A 19,885-nucleotide genomic window follows, 5' to 3' on the forward strand; every position below is an offset into this window, starting at 1 on the left:
GACATATAAACTTTGATAACAGTTTAACAACTATACTTGAAATTTCTATCGATTTAAGTATTTTAAGCGGTTAGAGAACAGATTGATCTTCAACATGCAATATAGTTTGTGCCAATTATGCATGCGGTTGCTATGTAATAAGAATTTGAATGTCATTTTTCGATTTCTGGAACTGATTTCTCTCCGCAAAGATAGAGTTAAAAACCAGTCAGGGAGATTGCCGAGGTTTTTCTATTGGGCTGAAACTCAAATGGTTTATCTTAATAATTGAACACTGTTTTAAATAATTACAGATTTTTTGACAATTAGTTTGTGGGGTAAAACATTTTTAATTCGAAAAATGGTGATTTTTAAATCTTTTGTTCACTTGCCAACAGAAATAGGTTCAAAATCCAAACAATAGGTTTTGTAGACTCATATGAGAGCTTTCATTTTACATGTTCAAAAAGTGCGACACTAGAGAAGTGATCGAGAAATTTTTTTTATAACATATTTCTGGTCATCATTATGAGCCTATTGTGCAGCGATGTTTTTCAGTCGGGCCGATATTTTTGGGGTTTGTTCATCTTTGCAATAATGCTGATTTGATAAAAATTTCGCATGCCTATTATGCCAGGATTAAGAGTGCTGACTACACAAGGTTATTCTCAAGGTTAGGCGATGAAAGAGAAAGATTATCATTAGGAGAGCTCTTATTCTCTTGCTAACAAAGCTTCATGGTCAATAAATGTCCATTTCCACGCGAATAGGTTATCATCACTGAATAACTTTGATTTTTAAGGAGCTTTGTATTTACCTTCAACTATAGGACTCGTGATATTTCCACATATATTTGAACCATTTTATCTCAAGGCTTCTTCTTTAAAGGAATGTATCAGCTTTTGTAAATGAAATCATTGAGGAATTGTATTTCGTAAGTTTTGATCTGTAATCAAATATTGTCTATGGACATAATTTATCGACTTGAAAAAATCTACATTAAAAAAAATCATCGTATTTTTTCCAATTTGAATAAAATTTTTAAAGTTTGAGATTTATGTATGTTTTTACTGCAAATAACGATTCTAACTGACTACATCCCTAAGTGTAGTTTTCGATTTTTCAAAAAAACATTTCATTCATTTTTCTTTACATGCGTCATACAATATTAAGGATGTTTTCGCTTAGAACATTTTGGATTTAATTTATATCCTAAATTGAAAAAAAAGGAACAAATAATACTATTTTGTATATTGAGTTTCAAATTTTTATTTAAGATTGATTGCTTTGATTCATCAAAGGATATTTATTTCAAACCGAGAAATCTATTTTCTACAATTCGTTCATTGTTATTATTTCAGTACAGATCAAAATTTTTGAGAGACAATTTTTCAAAGATTTCAGCTTCTAAATCATATACGCCGTTTACAGAAAATTGAGGCAGAATCTAAATATCTATGGAAAAATTGGAATCAAAAATATTCGGTTCATATTTTTGCACTATCAGGCCGATTTCACTTGGAATTGATGAGATGTGTCATGTTACTGAAATACACAATGTTGTATTTTTGCACTCTATTTACTGCGTTATAAATTCTAATTTCAAATTGTGTTGCCATGTTTTGGACATGAACTTTTTAAAACTTCGCTTAGTTAAATTCGTTTTGAAAACAAAGAAGCTAAAAAGTTTTTCTATTCAAATAAACCGAAAATATGTTCAGCGGAAAATGAAATATTATACATATCTAATTGTAATAATTAATCCATTTAACTTTTTTTAATAATATAGTAAATCTATAAAACTAAGTTTTTGCGAGTACCTACTAGGAGATTAACACAAAATGTTCATTATGCATTAATGTTGTTCATGATGAATACAATAGATTAAGTTATTACTCTATTCAACCCCCTGACATAAAAAATGGTACCATTATACCATCACACGTACATGTTTCACTCCCACTCCACTGCACAATTTTTCATCGCCAAAGAAGCAAGAATGATTCTGCAAAATTTTCTCATTTTCTCATCGCACCAAAAATGAGTTGAATTAGTGGGACTAATTATCGGTTAAAACACCTCAAAACAATCACGAACACGCAAAATTCTGTGGTAGGCCTGATTACCCAACTTTGGAACAATTGTAATTAAAAGATAGAATCTATTGAGGCTTACTCTGAACTCTTGGAGCGGAACATTCTTCGTCTGCGGCGAACCACAAGGGTGCGAGACTTCAAAGCAGTTTCCGTTCAAGGACGGTCAGCATATTTTCTCCCAGTCAGCCGTTTAGGCAAACTTTCCTTTATTGTCACTGCTACGGTATAAATGGTTTAATCATGAACGTTCAGCCAAAGATTAGCAACGACAGAGGAATGTTCCCCGGTTCGTGAATGGCTATGACTTAATTCTCAAATAATGCTTCAAGTTTTGTACATTATTGTTGGCTTTTGAAAATGATTTTTAATTAGGTTCGCAACAAAATACTGGGGTAATTAACTAAAATTGAATTGAAGGAACGCGCTTGAAACAGTGATAGAGAATTAACCATTTGCCAGGGTGAGCAGAGAATTTTGTTATTATGCAAAAGCTGCAGTTTATGTAATTACCCAATCTAAACGGAATAACTATGTATATTGTTCATCAGTAGTACCCCAACGATTGTATGAAATAACATTGGAACATTTCTTGCTTTGCATGTAACTAGTAAGCCAGGTTGAGGCTGCTGCAGAATGTCCCCAGCTAGACAGGATCAAACAATTGAACAAAAAAAACATTTGCTCCGCTGCTGCATTGATTGCACCTTGGAAATACCTCCGCCTAACTACGATTCCATCGTTTCGGATGCCGAAGAGTTGGCTAGAAAATCGCTATTTAACTATCACCGAAATACCAATAGCGTTTTCAGGATTCACTGGGGTTTGCACTCAAAGTTTAAAAGTGCCGTATTATGCGTCATTTGGTTTCGTTTAGTGATGTATCACAATGAATGCATCTATTGATCTATTACTTCAAATGCATAAAAACTTACGACGCGAATGGTCTGAACTTCTGCCTCCATTTCAGCAGGATCTAACGACGCCAGTGCTTACTCACAATGTTCAGAGATTGCTACTCACTTGCTTTTTCCAGCACTTCTTTCTTACCTATGTACTGTCCATCGTGGGACAGCAGGTTGGTTTTGGCAGCGACTGCAGTGCTTTCGAAAACTTGCTAGTCGGAAATTGATTTTGATATTATATATAGACTAGACAATTCAATTTCGCCGAAACGCCTGAAGGATAGAAAAACAGATTTCTCCTGGGAAATGGGGTAGGTACAGCTGTGGAAAAAAATACAGTTTAATGGTATCGTTTACGGTACACGGTTGACATCACCTGTGCCAGAGCATGATGGAGGACGTCTCTTGATGGCTCTCTGTTCTATACACAACTGGAAGTAGATAAGAAAAACGAGAAAACGATTTAGTTGGCTTATTCTTGTGTCTAAAGGAATGAGGTTCGGGATCTCGACCTAAGTATAGAATATTCACAAAAGAGAATATAAGCCATATGAGTATTGTGTGAATTACTAGAGAAGATACTTGTGAAAACATGTTGGAGTACCAATCAAAGAAATAGTTAAAGGTTTCCGTTATACTCTACTAAATTTTTTGGAAATAAATATTGAAATTCAGTCCGCAATGCGGACTGAATTTCAATATTTATTTCCAAAAAATTTAGTAGAGTATAACGGAAACCGATAACTATTTCTTTGATTGATCTCAATCACTCTGCTAAGACGCTCGTTATAGATTTTCTAGATGTTGGAGTACTTAGTATCGATCACATAACAGAAAGTGGTAGTAAAACGGTAAACCAGACAAAAAAATCTTGATTAGGTAGACAGTTTGTCCTTTACGTACAGTTGCTACGATGAAAATATTATAAATTTCCCAAAAAACTCTTGTACATATAATTGTGGTTTGTAGTGTGAATTTGTTTTGCCGAAAATATTTTGAAGTTTGCCATAAAACTCAAACCAGCTGGAAAACTCATTGTGGGGCAAAAGTACGCATAGAGCGTGGGGCAAAAGTACGCACTAAGTGCCATTAACCGTAATGAAAAAATGCGTTTAATAACAATGGTTTTGTACAGAAATTACTCAAGAATAACCAGTTATATGCGAATATGCTTCGAAACTAAGTAACATTATGGTTTTATGATTTAATTGATAGAATCTCACAACCATTTTAATGGTTTTGTTGATATGCTTTCAAAATGGGGGAGATAGATTAGGGCTTCTAGAAGCCATAGAGACAATGAAAAAACAAGGTCAAATACCATCCAATATTTATTTTCGCAACCGGGATGATGCCCACGGATCAGGAAATGGCCAAGACGCCATTTTGAATTTCAATATATGAACTTTCGGTTTCTAGAAAACAACCTAAGATGGTCAAATACCCTCCAATAAGTGTATTTTCGTAATCGAGATAATGTCCAGAGCGTGGATGACGACATTTTGGATTCCAAGAGACGACATCCGATTTCTGGAAAATAATATGGGTATTTTCGAAATCGGGATGATGCTCTGAGAGTATTTAATGACACCAGACGCCATTTTGGGTTCCAAGATGTAGACTTCCGGTTTCTAGGAAGCAACCCAAAATGGTCGATTACCCCCCAATATGTGTATTGCTGGAAATAAAATGATGCTCTGAGACAGGAAATCGGCTTCAGACGCCAATTAAAAATTCTAGATGGTGACTTTCGGTTCGTCTGGTGTCATGTTCAGGTCTCTTGGCATCAGTCTGAATCCAAAAGTGTTCATATGAGATGGTATTTGGTCAATTTTGGATGTTTTTCAGAAACCGGAAGTCACCATCTTGAATTTAAAAATCGCGTTTAAAGTGGATTTCTGGTGTCTGCGCATCATCCCGATCCGTGAATTACACGTATCGGTATTCGGCCATTTTGGGTTGTGTTCCGGAAACCGGAAGTCACCATCTTGGAATTCATGATGGCGTCTGGAATCGTTTTCAGGTCTCTTGACATCAATTCCGAAATAACTCATATGGGGTGGTATTTGGTCAATTTTTACTGTTTACCGCAAACCGGAAGTCACGATCTTTAATTTGAAAATAGCGTCTGAAATTGATGTTTGGCCTCAGAGCATCAATTCGATTCCAGAAATACCCATATCGGGTGGTATTCAAGCATTTATGTACGACATTTGCCGGCGATAATTACTGTAAGCTGCAACTGTTTATGTACAGGAAACTCCTCGACCTTTGAACTGAATCTGTGTGAAACTTCAAGACTCGATGTTAAATTCGTACGGTTTTTCGAAAGCTAACTTATTGGCAAGCCGTCAAGAAACTCTATTTTATTTCCAGCGACTGAGTTAGATAACAGCTTCGCCATTTTGATTTCTGTATATTCTCACACAGAGAGTTCACGCGATACTTCTTCTATGACATTCTGTTTGACGTTGCCAAGTTCACGTAGATACTACGTGATAAAACATAGTATGCAGGTGATTTTCACGTAGATGTTATGTTTATCACATAAATCATGCAAAATGACAGAAAATGAATAACTACAGGAAACTTCATGTAACAATAATGTGAAAAATATGTTGAGTGTAGGACAATCAATGCGAAGTTTAAACGTTGGAAGATATAATAGATATAAAACCGGAAGAATGATTAGCCACAATTTTTACACATATTAAATTATTCATTGAAATTATCCGTTGTAGATCTTCTGATCAAAAATCGGCTATCGGCTATATTTTGTTTTCAAAACAAAAACTGTCAAAAAAATCGCTGATTTTGAGAATTCAGCGAAAAAAGGGCCACGATCTGACAATATGAATGAGATTTCACTGGTCGACAAAATGAAATATAGTGCATTTCAGAAGCTCAAATCGGAAAAAATTATGGTGCTCCTAGCCATTACCAGAATGCGTACAATTATTCGTTTTTAGATGAATTATTTATTTTATCAAATCCTAATACTTTTTTCCAATATAAAAATAATTTTTGAAATTGATAACTTTATACTCTCTTTAGCAAGCAGTTTTGAAGCGAATGACACAAGGGATAACGGCGAACGTTGAACTTCAACATAATCTAATTCAATATGTTGCCTTTCTTTTATCCAAATAAAATTATGCAAAATATGAGAATGTTCGGTTCTGTGTGAAAACCAATGAAAAATTAGAGGAAGATGCTATGGCGAAAAAGAAGGTTATTTTTTGTTCATATTTGAACGAACTGAAAGATGCAAGGTTTTAGAGGATGAAACACGAAAAAATATTGAGCTTACTGAAATTGGTAAGACTATAAGAGAGGTTTTAAATAAAATATATTGTAGCAATAACATTTTTTCGGATTTAGGCTTAATAACAAAGGTTATACGTATACCCACGGTTAATAGATAGGTACCTTCTGACGTTACAGTACTGGTACTAATTCTCCGCAATTATATGATATACAATGCGTCTCCATTAAAACACACTTTAACCCCTGGCTCCACTGAGGCACTCTTTATGGCCATGGAAGCTGGCATGAACACAACGAGATATATGCAAATCTGATTTCTAATGAAAACCCTTTTTTTCGCAACGAATCTACCTTTACCAGAAAATAAACAATTCAAAGTTATCGGTCTACTGCCTTAAAAAGAGTTAATACAAATTATCCGATTAAAAAAAATGCGAGAACGAATAATATACAATTCTGACTACCTGTTGCTACTACAGTTCCTAAGTTGACAGTCTGGCGGAGTGGATTCAGGAACCAATTTAAACTGTTATAACGGGAACCAGTCGTATAGAATCTCCATTGACAGGTTCCCGTTATAACAGTTTAAATTGGTTCCCGAATCCACTCCGCCAAACTAGTGAAATATACAGTGACTATACAGTCCGCAGAAGGTTACCGTCCAAGCTCGTGCACATATCGGTTTGTGGCAGATAGCTTTTACGGGAGCTGTTCAGCTTTCCGTAGAATTTTCCGAGTGTCGTTAGCTTAGTACAACTCTTCCATTGCTACGCGATCTTGGGCCTCTTGTTGACACTTTTCCTCAATCTCGTCTTAGCATTAGAAATATGCCAGGTGTCTCATCACCTGCAAGTCTCCTTCGATTTAGTCAAGCCACCGTGTATGCCGCGACCCTCTGTTTCTGGTGTCGTTAGAGTTGCTGAAAACAACCGATTTCACTCGACTTTTTCAATCTGAGATAGTTCACAGCACCTACCATTCAAAAATTCCAGTGACGTCCAGATCTTCCGCGAGATGCGTTTTTATTTTGATTCCGAAAAAGAACGGACCTGATTGGGATTTTGTACAGCGTCAACTCCGTGCGCTGTCGCACCCGATCCGATCGAAGTGTCTTCCGAAGTGAAAAGTGGGTACGTTTCTCAGCCTGGATGCAGCTCTGAATCTCTTCACATGTATTATTATTGTCGTTGAACCATAAATACATAAACTCTTAGATTACCTCAAGCTCATCGTCGCTTACAGATACTTGAGTTCGGAAACTTATCTGCCGTGAGGTGACAATGTGACAAGTGCCATTTTTTCGAATACGAGGTTTTCATGCTAATTTGTTCGCTAATCGAAGACCTATCTTTTGGTATGTTTCTTGCCGTTATTACTTATTCGTACGTTGCATAGAATCAAGAAAATAAAATGGCAGCACTTAGATGCAAGAGTGACGAGAAATTCTTTTGTTTGTGGTCCACATTGGGAAACAGCTTAAATGGATTGACGTCACAATACCTCACGGTAGTTATGCTGTTCTCCTTAGACCCACTCGCTCGCATGTATTTAGTTTTCAACACATTTATCCACAGTCCAATGCATCTGATTTCGGCTTTCAATCGTGTGTAGGACTCCTTCGTGTTAGTTAAGTTATTCGCGAAACTCAGTAGCTGGACCAACCTCTGTAAAAAACAAAAAAGTCCATCACTGATACCTCAGCACGATTCAGAAGAACTCAGAAGTAGGTATCCCCGTAACATGCACGTAGCACATCACTTGCGCCATAGTGGCCTTGATCAATCGCGTCAGTTTATCCGAGAAGTCAATGTCGTGCATGATCTACCATAGCTGTTCTCGATCGATTGTAACGTAGGCCGGTTTGAAATCGATGATGATATGATATGTGGGCATGTTTTATGGGGGAGCATTTCTGTAAGATCAGTCGGATTGAAAAAATCTAGAAAAAACTGGCCTACATTTTTTTCCTTCATCTATACTGGCCTGGATTTGTCTGTGAATCTCTTTGCTGGTACAACACCTTTCGGCGGTCACCAATGCCCATATACACGAACTCGACGACAACCTCAGGTTCATCGCTGTCTACAGAGATTTGAGTTGAGAGGCTAATGCTGATTTCCTTGCGGGCTCTCGCTCGCATGTATTTAGTATTCCACGGATTTATCTAGCTTCAGCTCTCAGTCGGGCTTGGGATTCCTCCGCCATCGCAAAGTTCCGTGCAACCAGTCATTCGGGAAACCCCCGTACGCAAGTCATCCGGAAAACCCAGTAACTGAACCGACCCGAGAGTATCCCCGAACACGCACGTAGCACATCACTTGCGCTATGATGGCCTTGATCAATCGCATCAATTTGGGTCGCCGAGAAGTTAGTGAAAAGGTGATGAATGAGTACATTGTTTTCGACACTCCAGCGTCTCGCCTTTTTTGTAGATGGGTCAGACGACTCCTTCCATCCACACACCTTATAGCGCGCTAGCCAGCGTCTCCCTACTTGAAAGGCTCGCTCTGCTTTGTTGTGTTCCAGCTTTCCGATCTCAAAATGAACTTCATCGAAATGCTGATTTCGCCTATCGACCACCTCACTAGCATCCGTGAGAAGGAATGGGAACGCGACGTTGTCGGTTCACGAAACATAATCTCTTCGAGACTCAAGCCCTTCGTGTTCACGATCTTCTTACTGACGCATCTTAATTCTACCTCGTCGACTTGCCCATCATAAGGCAACTAGGTAGTAGTACGAGTCAATATTCGCACCGCGATTGGTGCGTACGTTGGTTATGTATGAGAAAAACCTGCGTCAATGAGAACGTGGTTTGCTCCCATGTGATCACCAAATGGTTTGCAAAGTTAACTTATCACTAGCCAGTATCGTTTGTCCCCGTGTCCAGTTTGTGCGGACCGGTTACCGGTTCGTGCTTTTCTTCCCTTCCGATCTGCGTGTTTACGTCCCCGATTAGGTTGTTCAGGTTTCTACGCGAGTAGATATCGTAGAGTTTCTATAGCTTGTTTCTTAACATTGGGTCTTCCTTCGTGAGGGCAGTGCACGTTGATGATGGTTTAGTTATAGAAACGGCTTTTTTTCGAAGTTATTGTAAAATATAATGTAAATATTCAGAACGGTTAACGGTTCTAGTTCTAGTTTTTGACTTCAATTCTTCCAGTGCTTTGTGATTTTGTTCAGGAAATTATTAGCCATACGCATAAGTTATTCCCTGGTAGGGGATTCTAACATACACTCTATTCAACAGCAGTATTTTATGTAAATGATCAAAAAAGCATCTAATTATTGATTCACAGTAATGAGACGCTAAAAATAGTTTAATTACATACATTTCCAATGTATGATGTGATCAAAGACTACTCGTGCGCCACACCGACAATATAGCGCGACAATATTAAAATACGTGATAGCAAAAACCATCCCGAGCTTCACTTTTATTTGCTAACGAAACGAGTAACTGTCAGTACAATGTCCTTTTGATTGCCGTTCGGTTAATTTCGAATTCTGGAATATTTTCATATCATCACAGGAGCGAAATTTCCCGTAATTTGAATTCAGACAGAGTAAATAGTTGCACCTGTCAGAAAACTTTACCTCCGGCAAAATTTATTTGCGACCCAGTCATCTGCAGTTGCAGCACTCCGGTGCAGTGCACGTGGGTAAAATGGTCTATGTTGACACGTACTATTACACACAGAGAAACAGATTTTACAATGTAGCAAATAAACGCATTGTTTGCGACCTTTGTGTGTTTGAAGTGCTGGCACTTAATTTATATTGTGACTGCATAAACGCGCTCGTAGTGTAAGTGGATTAATATTTTGCCCTATTTTATAGCGTTGAATTCGCGTTAAGGCTCATAACCTGTTGATATACAGGTTATCGATGGTATGACAAATCAGACATTTTTTCCCCAAGAGAAGAAGTATTCTATGCAACTTCTATCATGAGTTCTAGCGATGTTAAATCTTAAATTCTACTGAAATTTTCGGTTTACTTTCCTCCGCGAATTCCGATTCAGTAACGATTTGTACGGTTAATTAACGATTTGCAATAAGGTATTTTTTTAATTCTATGATCATCGAGTAAAAGAATGATAACAATAACGATGCTTTGAATGTGTTCAAAAATGGTGCGGATATCAGCAAACATGTAGCCAGTAATCGTACCATATATTTATAAGCTGGAACTCATTGTTTTTAAATAAATCAAGTAACATATAGGATGGATCAGAAAGTTGAAGTTCTCCACCAAGTTGTAAGGCAGCTATTTCAACAAGTACCTATTTGAAAATTTAGCGCTACGTAACTTTTTTCGTTTTTATCTACAACCTTGTTGTAATGTGAAACGTTAATACCACAGACGACTAACTACTTCGTCCATATTTATATTCAAATTATCATTCTGCATGAAAATTTGTTATTTGTTATTCCGAGAAACAGTCATCAAGTTCATTAAAACTTTACAGAGCGCTCAAAGCTTTGAAACTGCTTTTTGACTATGGTGATGGGTGATTTTATCTGCAGTAAATATTGTACATCAATCTTATTTTTCATATTTTGAATAGGGTCCTAAAGCTATACCGGTTTTTATATATCATTCGAAAAAGCCGCGTTTTCTGAGCAAAACGTGATTTTTAAAAAACGTTTATCGTTTTCCTTCGATTTTTAAATGAATAATAAAAAAACTGCTCGAAAGGTCTAAGATGACGTTTCGCCCATGTACGGTTTATGAGAGAACTGTCATTTTAGGCATTTCAAGCAGATTTTTATCCTTCATTTAAAAATCAAAGGAAAATGCTAAACATTTTTTAAAAATCACGTTTTGCTCAGAAAATTGCACTCTTCCAGCTGATATATAAAAATCAGAAAACCGTTTAAAACTTTAGGACCCCATTGTATACAAATTTACATCCTATCTTTTTATTTAAATGTATTATATGTTAGCACTGTATATTCATAATTTCTTATTTCTGTTCAAACTTTTTATTTCCTTTCCTTTTTTGTATATGTCGTCACAAAAATGTATATAATGTGCAGTCAACAGCAGCGGTCAACACTTTCAACACACAAAACAATCAACTGTATTTAGGTGAACATATGAATTGTACTAGCAGTAATGCAGATCTGGTGCTAGGGGCACTGAGGCATCAGCGAGATTTGTTCAGTGGTTCTCTGGGAATACCTGATGTCACAACACGAGTGGGAAGTGTAATACATGCATTCGAATCTATGGCCCGGGAAAGACAAACACTCGAAAGAAATGGCGGCGAAAAGCCCTACGACAGTTCGATGGGACCACGGTATCGGTCTCATCGAACTAATGTGAAAAAGGTCAATGATACCCGGCATAAAATCATACTACCCACTCCCAAAATGTCTCCATCCTTGACCGATTCCTTTACTTTTGTACAGCAGCCTTTTCCAAGATCCAACTCCTTAAGCAACATTAACCACAGTGGCGGCAGCAGTAGTAAGAAACACAATAACGGAAGCAGTAATCATAATCTGCATACCAATAACATAAATTTAGGACAGTATTTTCTTCATTCAAATAACCATAATAATCATAACCAGACGATACCAAAAGCGACCTTCCAGTCGAACGCTAGCTCTGGAATCCATTATAATCTGGCTAACGATAATGAATCAAGCAATTTCGATTCGCTGAATCTGGACGATGATTACCGTAAAAGCTCTTTTGGCAAACAATCAAAACTCCAACCAACCGCAGCTTCGCTTGGGACGCTCAGTCGTAATCAACATTTAAATGATGCAACCGCTACTAGTATGACCAGCAGTGGCACTACTAACTTTCACAGTTCCCCCCAAGCAACAGCAGCTGGAGGCAGCCACAGCAGAAACAATCCGAATGTATTTTTTACCACGACGCCAGCACTACCGCAATCGCAGCCTCCGCCACCGCCGCTGGTAACGTCGATGCAGATACCGGAAAAGGATGTACCATCATCGGCGACGCTCAGTACCGGTGGGGCGGGAAAAGTGACAACGATGTCGCCACAAGCGCCAACTTCAACGATGCGCTATTACAACCACGATAACAACAATAATAATAATAATAGTAGCATTCGTTGTGCCACTACTAATGCTGGCCTAGGTGGTAATCGTGGCGGGGTCACCGACAACTGTAACACCGATAATAACACCAGCAATGACAAATTCCTTCGCGGTACCACTGTCAGTCAATCATTCATCAAGAACGTGAAGAACATGCGGAGAAAGTCTTCTTCGTACGATCTGCAAAGCGCCAACGTAACCGGACTAGCAAAAGGAGGAATAGCGAATTCCTCCTCGGCTGGTTACAAGCAACGAGGAGGAGCATTGGTGACGACAGCTGCTAGACACCTTTACAGACGAACACCGAAAGGTCCTGGCTCTGATAATGACACTGATGAATTAACCACCGACAACTTGGGAATGCAACGGGAAAATGCTGGCGCGAACAGCATCCGTTCCTCAGGTAAGCGGAAAATGTTTCACCCCAAAACATTAGATAGAGCGGAAATTTGACAATTAAGCAAAACCAAGTCATTAGCATAGAATGTACGAAAGTAAGCTATATTCAAGAAAATACTCGAATTACTCAAATTATATCCGTGTCGTTTATTCTTGTATTCTAACATGTACAAAGTATTTCAAAAAACACGAGTAAAAACTCTCTACTGATATTTTCTTTTGAATAAACGAAATCCATGTGTCATAAATAAACCAAAAAATAAACGAAGAGTGAAGTGTAAATTTACCTTTTTTGTCTAAAATTAAATAATTGTATACAAAACAAATCCCATTACTTGCTCACCCTCTCCCGTGGGTTAGCATTATTTCTCAGTTTAAAACATTTTCTTAACATTACATTCTAGACAATTTTACAGTATCTTAAATGTATCTAACAATATCGGCATGATTCAATAAGTAGTATCTCCTGTCAAGAACAAAACCAAAAAACACTAAGGATGTAAAATCAAACACACACGTACTTCCAACCTGTCATCAAAAAGACTACTATATATACAAAAATAGAAAACAAAACTTTGTTTTATGTTGAATCGTTTTTGCCAAATGTATAAACTCTAATGTTAAAGGATAAAAACTGACATATTTTAAAACGTTTTGGTCGAGAATTGAAAACGCGGTAAAATCTAAAAGAACACTATTTTATTAAATGCATTGTTATACTTATCGCCAAATACATGTACAATTACAATGTTACTTTAACGAAACGCGAATGTAACATATAATAGTAGAACGGTCGGAAAACAAAAGAAAAGAGATCAAAATAGTGAAAAAACAATCAAAATCGTAAAATACACGGAATAATTTAACAGTTGTTTATTTTATTACAAGAAAGAAATTTTACTATCACAGGTAAGTCTTTTTCCTTTTCAGAAAGAGTGTGATCTTTATATCACAAACACATGTACAGTGAGTACGTAAGTCATTCATGTAATGCTTGATAAATATAGACACAAACTACATTTATGGTTTGTTTATTGTATAGAATTCATTTTACAAATAATTTTATCAATTTATCTTTGTAAATATGACGCAAACATAAAATTCGCGTCATCAACTTTATCATAGTTGTGTACATGTACCTACTCAATAACAGACACAAAAATACGATGACAGGGAGACAATGCGAGTCGTTTTCAGTAGGCAATCATTTAAAAAAGTTAATAGTTTTTACATCATTTTGGGTTACATGCATTGCAGCAAGAACTGCCGAAAGCTTTTTATCTATCGCATTTTGCAATCTCCTGCAAGCTCTTCTGGCCAGGCTAGTCGTTTGTCCTCAGAGAATCCCTAACGTGTATGAGGATATCTTTCACTGCAAAAACAACTGGTGGGCAAAGTGACGCACTTACTTGAAGAAAGCAACGAATCGTTTGTATCTGAGGAGCTAGCAAAAAACACCGAGGTGAAAGCACAATAACTACACAACAGAGCTCGCTGCAGAGTTTTTACTGTGTGTCTCTTGAGCGTACATATATCAAATGGAAAAAGCATCGAGGTAGAAAAGCAGATTGCGTTGTTTGCGTTGTTAGAAATTGAAAAAAAAAATTCAGCCGCCCGTCACGCATGTTTGCTCTTCGAATGCTTTCAAATTATTGCGGAATGTATAAACAACTTTTCTTCTCGTACCAAAAGACAAATCCTTCAAAGTAGAAGACATTATTACAAAGCGCAATTAACATCATATGAAATGCAGTCACAAGTGAGTGAAAAATAAATTGAATTTGACACCTTTTTTTTTAAATAAATTTGCGCGACTGCGACCATTTTTTACCATCTTTTGTGGTAGTTGAATGCTGCGTTTTTTTTTTTTTCAGGGGGATTGAATTTTGTGACCAAATTCTACGGGGAAGAAGAAGAGAGTGTGAAAATTATGAAAAAAGCAACGACATTTAAGTTTGCTCTCTTACTAATTTGACAACTGTCGCTATTGCAATGCAAAAAATTCGTCAGTGTAGTAAAGTTTTGAAAAAAAATTGCAACGTTGACGGACTTCTGTAAAGTAAAAATTAATATTTGCACTAGCTGAAACCATTACGGAAAAGCCGATTTTATTTAGTAACATTCACAATTTGGAAATTACTTGTTATTTTGGGAGAGATATTAATCGAAACAATTGAAAATTAATAAAAAGAAAATTAAAAAAAATAGTTACTGATTATTACAAATTATAGCTAGTTTTGTAAGGTTTTTGGCAGAAAAAGATCAGAAATAGTTAAAATGTACAATTTTTTGGTAATTGAATAACAAGTTTTGTTTTAAATATGCTTAAAAAACACTTTTAAACATTCAAATGTATGACAACAGCATTTGATATAATATTGTACTTTTCATCATTCTGGCATATCAAGAATGTTACAGGCTTTGTTATTTCTATCAAGTTCAGATATATTTGTTATAATCGTTTGATCGGATTCTCCCAACTAGAGCCTGGAGCATTTTATAAAACTGGGTGAATATGAATAATAAAAGCATACGGTGTACAATGTTTTTCGCTCTTTCATTTCTTTCTATATGTTAAACTGTGTTTGTTCAAATATCATTTGCTTTACAATTGCTTGACTGAAGCCTTTGCTAAAAAAATCAATCATTTTTTAGCTTGATAGTTATTTTCAAACTCCTGAAGGTGTAATTTCGTTTGATCAGTGCTTTGCTGTCAAATGCTTTTATAGAAACCCGTGGAAAATTAGGTAAGAATTCAAAAAAAATCCTAAAATAATAATTTATGAATATTTCAAAACTGAACAACTTTCAGAGATATCAAAATTCTATAAAATTCCATCTAAGACTAATTCATAGTAATATTTCATTCTACCTTGTAACTGAAAAGTACAGCTTCCAATGCTTGCTGTAGCCTAGCTAAAATGAATAAGTGTTATGCATTAGTTAACATTCCTTGCTTTCATGAACGAACGAGTGGCAAAGAATGACGCAAAATGACACAAGCACATGATTCAATAAAACTTTAAATTTGGGTAAGAGCAACTATGTAGATTCAATTCAGCTTCACTGGAAAAAGATAGAAAGGAATGAACATTCGGTTTCAGTCAAAAGTATTTCGAGAATTTAATGTGATTTTTCCAAGCTCTGATTACAACACGCCATACAACATCAATATTCTTAAAGCGCACCAAGTGGCAATATTCATGTTAGGTTTGGCCATTGCAAGCTGTTTTCCAGAAACTGGAAATCACCATCTCAAAAGTCAAAAAGGCTTTAGACCTCCGAATGGATCAAATCGCATACTATCGATTAACATTCTGTAAGATCTTATCTGAAATATCGATTGGAAGCATTACAAAAGAACGATTTCACGAGCTGTCGAATCGATTACCGATCATCTGCCACTTGAAGAGTATAACCTCTTCGCGGGTTTAATTCTTGAGGTGACGTTTTACGCCCAATCGAGACGATTGGTGAAACAAAAAGAGCTTCGTGAAACAAAAAGAGCTTCGATATTTACTTGTTTATTTATTCGTAACATATCAACAAACACAATATGGTCCTACTGATGAATCCTAAGTAATCTTAAAAAAATAGTTTTAATGTAGTCACGTGAAAGGTTAAAATCGAGCACCGAAGATAGCCTGTTAAAGGTTCGTTGCAAACCGATGATAGCGCCGTTGGCTCTGTAGTTGGTACGACTAAAAGGTAATCTAAAAAAGACACTGTTGCGAAGAGCTCTAGAGCGCACATTGATATTTAATTCGCTGAGGAGTGCGAGGCAGTCGATATTGCTTTTGAGAATATCTGCAATTAGCATGGCACGTGAGGGTCCCGCCGCGTTTGTAGCGAATCGAGTCCGATGAGAAGCCTACGACTCTCATAACTCGGCAACTGGTGTGGGTTGTTCCATGCCAATTGTCGAAGTGCGAATCGAACAAATCTACGTTGAACTGCCTCAATTCGATCAACACCGTTGAGATAATGAGGGTTCCATACTTCCGAGAAGTATTCAAGAATTGAACGAACAAGTGAGCAGTAGAGAGATTTTAGGCAGTATATGTCACTAAACGTTTTGGCGATTCTCATCACGAATCCCAAACAGCGAGATCCTCTGGCAACGATGTACGTTATGTGCTGTTTGAACGTCAATTGATCGTCGAGGTGTACACCCAGATCTTTGATACATGTAACTCTATTGATAGCGCTTCCTGCGAGATGGTAGTTGAAACGTAGCGGGTTCTTTTTTCGCGTAAACGTGATAACCGAACATTTATCGAGGTTCAGTTACTACTTGGAAAAAGTTACTAATTGTCTTTCAAGGAAATAAGCATCCTCAATAGTCTGGATTTCAAAAAACATTTTGAGGTCGTCGGCAAAAGACAACCGTGGGCCTTTAAGGGAAAAGTTTACGTCGTTGAAGTACAGTAAGAAAATCAAAGACCAAGATGGCTTCCTTGGGGTACTCCGGAAGTTGCAGAGAACTCCTTAGAAATAAAACCGGATAAATTGGCTGCTAACCGGCGATTGTTAAGGTATGATTGAAACCAGGTGAGAACATTAGCTCCAATGCCCAGTTTAGCAATAACGATGGCATAATTGATTTTATCGAATGCGGTAGAGAGATCCGTATATATAGCATCGGTCTGATGTCCCATGGACATAATGTCAGTTACATAAGATGTGAAGGACAGAAGATTTGTAGTAGTACTGCGTTTTGGCATGAATCCATGTTGGGTCTGATCAATGTACAGCTTGCTTGTGGGCGAAAATTGGTTCCAATACGATCAGTCCAAATAGTTTGGCCACTGCACATGAAGCCGTGATACCACGATAGTTATCGACTTGTGTTTTGTCTCCTTTTTTGTACACCGGAAACATGTATGAGGTCTTCTAGAGAGAAGGAAATTCACTGGTTGCGAGTGACAGGCGAAATAACAGACAGAGCGGTGTAACAATGGCATTGCAGCATTTTTTCAGAAATGTTGCCGGAATTCCATCTGGTCCTGGTGAGGTTGATGATTTCATCTTGTTGATGGACGTTATTATTGTATCCTCGTCCACATTAAGAGAATTCAAGAGTTGGCTCGATAGGGGAACATTATTCGCCGCAAGCGATACGCGCAACGGAGTCAAGGTTTCGTTGGAAAAAACTCTGCTGAATTTCTTGGCGAAGAGGCCACAAATTTCTTCTGTGCATGATGCCGTTTTTTCTCCATCCCGTATCGTCGGAGGCAACCCTGTTTCATTCCTCTGCTCCTTGACGTATTTCCAAAAGAACTTGGGATCACACTTTAGCCTACGTTGCACGGTTCGTAACCGCTGCGCATGACAGCGCTTGGCCGTTCTCTTGTAAATCTGGTTAATTTGCAGGTATTATTGACGTAGCATGTAACCACCATTTTTCGAATATCTTCTTAGCGCAGATCTCTTAGCTGTTTTCAAGCGTCTCAACTCATCAGTTTGCCATGATAGTAACCTGGATTTTTTTTTGACTTGTTTGGGTGCATGGCGATCGATAGTATAGTTTACAATATTGGAGAATGTTTGCACGGCAAGGTTAACATCGTCGTTGTCGAGAACTTTGGACCAATTTATGTTCAACAGGATGGTAATAATGCTATTGTAGTCAGCTTTCCTAAAATTATAGCTGATGGTGTCGGACTCGCGGCTATCAACTGAAGGGTATTGGACATCGAGCGCAAGAAGTAAGAGAGCATGGTGTTTAACGGTCTTCACCAGAGGAAAAGGTAAAGCAGACATTTTTGGTGCGTACTCACTGTAGCTCACAAAAGAGAGATCGAGAATTCTGTTGTTTTCGTTCGTGATAGGGTTTATCTGGCGCAGTAAGTTTAGGCTGTAACAGTCCAATAAGCTGTTGGTGCCAACGTGAAATGTCGACAATTCCGGATCAGCATACAAAAAACCATGCGCAGCAGTACGCCATTTCGGGCCGGGGATATCTACACGAAAAGCCTCTCGGGAGAGAGACAAAACCGACGAGTTCAATATGCGGAGCTTGAAACCAAGGGTTTGTAAACCCGAAACCGACCCGTACTCGTCGGGATCGGGTCGGTTTCGAGTTTGAAAATTTTCAAAAGTGTCGGGTACGGGTCGGGTCGCGTGAAAAAAAATCGGGTTGGGGTCGGGTTCGGGTTTGAAAATATAAGGGTCGGGTCGGGTTTGGGTTTGAAAACCCGAAACTCGACTATAAAAACTATGAAATCTCGGGTTCGCGTGTCAATATTTCGGGTTCGGGTCGGGTTTCATGGTAATTAAATTTTCGGGTTCGGGTCGGGCTCGGGTTTAATCAAGAAAAAAAAAGTCGAGTTCGGATTTCAACCAAAAAAAAATCGGGTCCGGGTCGGTTGCGGGTTTGAAAAACATCAAACGGGACAGTTACGTAACTGTGATGTTTCAGAATTGGATTTTAGGAGGAGGGCAGATTGTTCCGCGTTGCGTAATTTTAGAAGAAAGAGTCATATCGAAAGTACCTTACTCGAAAGTACCATGCTTGTGACATATCAAACTCTAAGTTTTTGCAAAACAACACTATTGGCGAGCGGTATTTGGCCACTTGGGCGTGTTGTGACCACTACTAACCAAGTTTCGGAAATCGGTTCTGGGAATGGTTACGAGACCTAGCTTGCAGCATATCAAAAAACTCGGACAGCAACGGCCATAAGTCGTCCAAGTGGCCAAATGCCGCTCGCCAATAGTGTTGTTTTGCAAAAACTTAAAGTTTGATATGTCGCAAGCAAGGTTTCGCTACCGTTTTTAATCTAGCCTGTGTCTCTGAAAGGGTACTTACCCCACGGTTCCCCTCGATAAATCCGGAACAACGGAGAATTTCGAAATGTTCCCTACTGTCTTATAAACTATGATAAATTTGTGATCTTCTGAAGGTAAGGTTCCATCGAAATCGGTTCAGATCTTGCGGAATAGCTGGTAAAAGAATTTTCATTTTTTCGGCTCCGGAGTGAAAGGCCATGCGTTAATTTATTTATGTGAGAGAAGAGATTTTTTTCAAAGACATTATCCGGTAACACCCCGAAACCGACCGGCAGAGGTTATTCTCATACTATACATGAGCATTAACACGCAATGAAAAATGTCACCAAAAGAAATTCCCATATTGATAGTAGAAAAAACGAATAGCCAC

At 37.7% G+C, this 19,885-nt stretch overlaps 1 protein-coding gene across 2 annotated transcripts in view; it reads left to right on the forward strand.

Moving 5' to 3' along the window:
• LOC129726657 (uncharacterized) overlaps nt 1-13,591 on the forward strand; it is a 279,894-nt gene extending 266,303 nt beyond the window's left edge. For both annotated transcript variants that reach the window (XM_055683609.1, XM_055683610.1), the window contains exon 13: nt 11,287-13,591. In XM_055683609.1, the coding sequence (XP_055539584.1) occupies nt 11,287-12,777 (1,491 nt within the window). In that variant the 3' untranslated portion in view covers nt 12,778-13,591. The remainder of the gene's footprint in view (nt 1-11,286) is intronic.
• The last annotated feature ends 6,294 nt before the right edge of the window (nt 13,592-19,885 follow it).

This window comes from Wyeomyia smithii, chromosome 3 (genome assembly GCF_029784165.1).
Source record: "Wyeomyia smithii strain HCP4-BCI-WySm-NY-G18 chromosome 3, ASM2978416v1, whole genome shotgun sequence".
Lineage (NCBI taxonomy): Eukaryota > Metazoa > Arthropoda > Insecta > Diptera > Culicidae > Wyeomyia > Wyeomyia smithii.